The sequence below is a fragment of the Sceloporus undulatus genome, chromosome 5, assembly GCF_019175285.1.
Source record: "Sceloporus undulatus isolate JIND9_A2432 ecotype Alabama chromosome 5, SceUnd_v1.1, whole genome shotgun sequence".
Classification (NCBI taxonomy): domain Eukaryota; kingdom Metazoa; phylum Chordata; class Lepidosauria; order Squamata; family Phrynosomatidae; genus Sceloporus; species Sceloporus undulatus.
Window position 1 is genome coordinate 17,085,033 of NC_056526.1, and position 6,000 is coordinate 17,091,032.

A 6,000-nucleotide genomic window follows, 5' to 3' on the forward strand; every position below is an offset into this window, starting at 1 on the left:
TGAAAGCCAACTTTGAATTAAACCATATCTTACATGTAAGGTTAGGCCTCATCAATAAGAATGAGGGATTCATGGATGGCCAAAACCAGACACATTCTTGGCTCTTCTGCATCATTCAGCTTGGATGGCCATCCAGTAAATGTTTATGTGTAGGTTTGGACCAGTCTGAGAGGTCTACATAAAATTGCCCATGTGCAAAGCCCCCTTTCCAGACATTCATACTAAATGGATGGCAAGGCAAAGGGGCCAGCAACACAGCTCATTTCCCCATGAATATAAATAATCCTATATATAAGTAGAGCATGACAAGGGCTGGAGTGCCCTATTAATGTACAAACCCAGGGGACTGTAGTTTCTTCTAACTTGTGGCTTTCCCAGTAAGAAGCCTGGACTAACTCTTTCTCTCTCCCAGGAGTAGTTGAGCTTTAATGTGAATATGTGCTATCACTGATCAGAGACAACAAGGAGCCCCTCTATAGGTGGGGAAGGCTTGCCCAGAGACCTTCATGTGCCAAGACCTCTGTGTGTTGGGCAAAGCTTTTGTGTTAGAAAGTTCCCTCTTCTGATGTAGATAATACTGAACTAGGCTTGCTATAGGACAATTTCATATGTTATGAATATCCCTCCTAACACCCTAATCCTAAACACATTATATGGGAGTTAAGTTCCACTGAAGGCAATTTATGTATTTTCAAGGAATGTAATTTTATCCTGAGTATGTAAGCCTATTTGTTATGGAGAACTCCTTAGCTGCTCCCTCTAGGACTGTTACAAAGTAAGTCCAGGCCTGGAGTGCTGAATGGACAGCTCCTTTCCACTACAAACTTTTCCTTGTCATGCTTTGCTGACTCAAAACAGCCACCACCACCAAATGCAGGAAAAGCCTCAAGCTAATAGGCTTTCGTTCCAGAGCAAATGCCTTTCAGTCGCTTCGGTCTAATGAAATATATTGACAGCTCTCTCAGCACGTCTGCAGATATCTGAGAGATTAAGAGACAACTTTGGATCTAACACATGTGTATTGACCAAAAAGAGAAAAGCAAGAAAAGGCAAAGCTAGAGGTGGAAGCATAGCAGAGGCGGAAATTTCTCATCCATTTACAGACAATTCTGCCTAATGAGAACCAAAATCCAGAACCCGGAAATGTGTTGTTCTTCCAGCTGAGAACCTGATTTAAAATAAACAAATGGTTCATATGTTTAGGAGGGGTGGGCAGTCCTATATGTGATCTGCAAGTGTTTTTACTGCCCTTGATGCCCCCACCCTGCAAGACTCCTTGGGACCATATTTTTTTTCTGGCTAAAAAGGTGAGTTACATCTTCTACAAGCTGCCAAGGGTGTTACTTCATCTTTTAAACATGCCCCCATTAAAAAGCAATCAATAATATCCATTTACACTTCCCTTTTCTGGGAGAGGGGGCATTTTGACAACCCAGGCATCCCCAGAACGTCCAAGAAAATTGGCCCCCAGGCCTACCTTAGTTGTATATATGTTTCACACACACACTCTATAATATCCGCTATAAAAACTGGCAGGAGCATTTCTTTTCCCATACTCCACTATCATGAAGTCAAGCACAAGAAAGTGATGGATCTGTTGCCATAAGAATGGTGAATCCACTCTCAAATTTATGCTTGTTGCTCCTACACTCTGCGTTGTATGAAAGCTCTTCCAGTGCTAAACCTCTCTTAGAAACAAGGTCTAACTTCTGGATGAAGCTGGCACAAAAGCAGCTACAGGAGAAAAATCCTTAAAACGGAGTGCCATAGATGCCACTCCTCTCACAAACAGATCCCAGCAAACTGCCTTATACTGAATCAGACTTATGATTCATCTAATTCACCACTGTCAACACTGACTGGCAATGGATCTTCAGAGTTTCAGCCAGGAGTGTCTGCCCGGCCCTTCCTGGAGACTGAACATAAGATCTTCTGCATCGAAAACAAGTGATCTACCTTTGAAATATGGCCTCTCCCTTCATTTGTTTCAGATGTGTGGAGATGAGACATGTTGGCTCTCCAGGGTTGAGGTGAAAGAATGCTTCTCCTGACCTTGGTTCTGAGCTAAAATAAATGCAAGCTTGAAGGCTAAATCATGATCAATGGCATTTAAAATCTACCCCCCAACATACCTACCTGCCACCTGAGGTGGTCCTACTGGGCAGATGGGTCACACCCCATCTAATTCCCCACAATCTTGTCAAGAAGTGGAGAGATACAGAGGCTGAAGCCATTTGGGGGTAAGGTTCAGGATCTTGGATAGCTCCTTAAAAGTTTAGGCTGGAACCCAAGGTAGATTCACCACCATGGAAGCCACCAGCCACCACTGGTCTTGCAAGGGATGAGATTGAAAAGCAATAAGATATGTTGTTGTATGTCTTCAAGTCATTGCCAACTTATGGTGACCCTATAATGCGGTTTTCTTGGCAAGTTTCTTCAGAGGTGTTTGCCATTGTCATCCTCTGAGATTGAAACAGTGTGACTTGTCCAAAGTAGGTTTCCATGGCCAAGCTAGGATTCAGACCCTGGTCTCCAGAGTCATAGTCCAATGTTCAAACTGCTACACATGGTGTAGTAAATGAGATAGACCTGGTTTTATATTTAGTGGTCCCTTGCCTTAGAATGAGTTGACCATTTACCATCTACCATCAGCTATCTACCTACTGCCTCCCAGTTACATAGGATTTCTCTTTCTCTTTGCTCCAATTCTAGTCACCGGGAAGAAAGACGCACAACATGTCCAAAGAGCACAACCACATAACCAAAACTGCCCAAACCACATCCCTGGTCTCTCCTTGCCTGACCCTTGTCTAAACCCTATCTAAGCCATCAAACATAACCATGCCACTGCAAGCTTGGCAAACCCCCAACCCACCTGCCCTCTGCCATCTCTTTCCTTGCCAGCCTTGGGTGATAAAGTCCCGGAGCAAGGGAGGGTTTGTTTGCTTGCTTGCTTTGGTCCTGAAAAGTGACCTTGGGAAGCAGATCCCAACCAACCAACCTTCCATACCAGCTCCAATTAGCTCCACTTCAGGAGTCCCAAGGGTGGCATGGGCAGGGAGAGGCGGCCCACAGTCAGGGGCAAAGAGAGAAAGAGAGAATGGAAGGAAGCCACAGGGAGAGATAAGCAAAGAAATATTGGAAAGGATGTTGGAGAAGATATCAAAAGCCCCCCAGACACTCAGCCAAGCGGGTCAGTGGTCCCTGCTGCCAGTTGCTAACCACCAAACTCTCTTTCTCTACAAACACACACACACACACACACACACACACACACACAGAGTTGGGCAGCACCAGCTTATGACACACAATGACACAAACACAATTCCCTCAGAAACACACAAGGTCCCCCCTTACAAGGTGGAGCTGACCAGCTTTGTGTGTGTGTGCTTGCTTGTGAAGGACTTGTGTGTGTGTGTCACTATGAGTCATAAGCTGGTGATACACAGCCATGTGTGTGTGAGAGAGAGTGTGTATATATGAGGACCTTGTGTGTTTCAGAGGGACTGGTGTGTACTATATGTCATAAACTGGTGGTTCACAGCTGTCTGTGTGTGTTTGTGTGTGAGGGACCTTGTGGGTGTGTGACACTATGTGTCATAACCTAGTGCTGCACAGCTCCCTCTGTGTGTGTGTGTGTGTGTGTGTGTGTGTGTGTGAGGGACCTTGTTTGTGTGTGTGGCTATGTGTCATAAACTGGTGCTGCATGGCTGTGTGTGTGTGTGTTTATGAGTGACCTTGTGTATTTGTAAGGGATTGGTGTGTGTGTTTATGTGTGTGTGTGTGTGTGTGTCTTATCACAACATCTATCATAAGCTGGCACTACAGGGCCATGTATGTGTGTGTGTGTCTGTGTGTGACTGGTGTGTGTGTGGGCCACTATGTCACTTGTGTGAGCCGCCTTGGGTCCCTTCCTGGGAGAAAGGCGGCATAATAGAAATAAATAAAATATGAATAAAAATAATGAAACTGGGGCTGCGCAGCCGTGTGTGTGTGTGTGTGTCAGTGTGTGTCATAGGCTACATGGCGTTTGTGTGTGTCAGGGGCCTTGTGTGTTTGTGAAGGACTTGTGTGTGTCACGATCTGTCTGTGTGTCTGTGAGGGACCCAGTCAGAGAGTTTGGTGCCGAACAACTGGCAGCAGTGCCCAGAGATGCGTCTGAGAGCGAGAGAGCGAGAGAGCGGAGGCCGTGGAGCTTACCTCGAAGGCGAGGAGGCAGAAGCCCAGAAGAAGGAGCCGAACAAAGAGGCCGGTCGGTCGGATGGGGCTCATTGGGGCGAGACTCGCCCGGCAGGAGAAGCGCCGGCCTCCGGAGGAGGAGGAGACGCCGAGCAGAGCCTCTCCAGGGAGGATGGAGGGGAGAGGAGCAGCCCAGGGGCCTCCAGGGACAGAGGCAGGAAGGGCCTCGCTAGTCTGGGGCTTTGGCAAACCCGGGGAAACAATGGCGAGGCAGCCCTCTTCTTTCTCCTTCTCCGCTCTTCCCCTGTCTTCCTTCCTTCCTTCCTTCCTTCCTTCCTTCCTTCTCCTCCCTCTCACTTGGCGGGGCTGGAATGGCAGCAGCAGCTGCTTCTGCTGGGCGGCTTCTGCTCGCCTTCTTCCCCTTCCTCCTCCTCCTCTTCTTCTCCTCCTTCTCTTCCCTGAGGAGCAAAAAGCAGGCTTCTCCGCCTTCTTCCTCCCAGCTCTCCCGCCGCCTCCTCCCTCATGCCAAGCCACTTTCCAGAAAGGGATAATACCTTTCCATTCCCTTTCTGCTCTCTCTCTTTCTCTTTCTTTCTGTCTCTTTCTCTCTCTCTCTCTCTCAGCCCATTTAGCCCCGCCCCTGTCTTAGCTCCTCCCACTCTTATCCCCCCCCCCCAATCCCCTTCCACACAATGGCTTCCCTAGGGTTGGTCTCATCCTGTGGGGGAACTCATGGTGTCACTCCCCCACACCCCTCATTGACCTCCTCTTCCCATTCCACACCTTACAGAACCCTTAGGCTGCATGCACCGCTTTAACTGCCCTGGCTCAAGGCTATGGAATTCTGGGAGTTGGAGTTGTGGGGTTGTTTAGAGAGGGACTTCTAGGCATGGTCAGGAGAGGGTCAGGATGGATGGAGCTGTTTTTGTGAGCTGGAGACCTCCAGTGGCTGAAAATGGTTGACCTCAAAAAGCAAAGACTTAACCAGTCAGAAAACAGAAGAACATAAGAAGAAAATAGAAGAACATCCAGACACCAGCATGGCCACCCAGATGCCCAAAGGAAACCCACACAAGGAGACATGAGCACAATAGCACCTTCCTATTCATACACTCCAGCAAGTGCTACTCAGAGGTATATGTTCTCTGACAGTGATGGTCAAATGTAGCTATCAAACATATAGCTATACACCAGATCAGAAAGAGATGGTGAGGGGCAGCTCATAAAGTCAACCTAATTTTGGATTTTGTGATGTTTTGTGGCATGGCCTGCATAGCTACCCTTGAATATGTTTTCTAATCTTTATAGTTTAGGGAGCTATCCAAGGTTCTGAATTCTATTCCCAAAATAAAAAATGATCACCATCTTGGACGGCTCCTGCAAAAATCCCATGTCTCTTATGTATAACTTGCAGCATTGTCCCAAAGTAACGGAACCTGAGGAAGTAGACTCACGTCTAGGCAAGCTCATGCTACCAGTTCCTTTCTTTCAGTTAGTCTCAAAGATGCTACAGGATGTCTTTCCATACTGGTTTTCCAGACTGACATGGTTATGTCTTTGAATTCTAACAGAACTACTGTTTGCCATTGGCATTTTTCAACAATAGGAGCTGGAAGTTTCTGTCAATCTACTGCAAGTTGTTCAGAAATCTACAAGTTTACTGTAAGTCATCCCAACCTACCATTTGCCAATCTATAGTGTAAACAACAGTCCACCAAGATCCCAGCATGAAATCTTCTGAGCCCAACCTAAGTTCCCCCTCAATCATAAAAACTATACTTTGGTCCAAAAATGGATCATTCCAGCACCAGTAGCAGGATT

At 46.9% G+C, this 6,000-nt stretch overlaps 1 protein-coding gene across 1 annotated transcript in view; it reads right to left on the reverse strand.

Moving 5' to 3' along the window:
• The window catches only part of PTPRO (protein tyrosine phosphatase receptor type O), a 182,857-nt gene extending 178,117 nt beyond the window's left edge, over positions 1-4,740 (reverse strand). The window contains exon 1 of the mRNA XM_042467850.1: positions 4,201-4,740. Within this exon, the coding sequence (XP_042323784.1) occupies positions 4,201-4,272 (72 nt within the window). The 5' untranslated portion in view covers positions 4,273-4,740. The remainder of the gene's footprint in view (positions 1-4,200) is intronic.
• Positions 4,741-6,000: the final 1,260 nt, after the last annotated feature.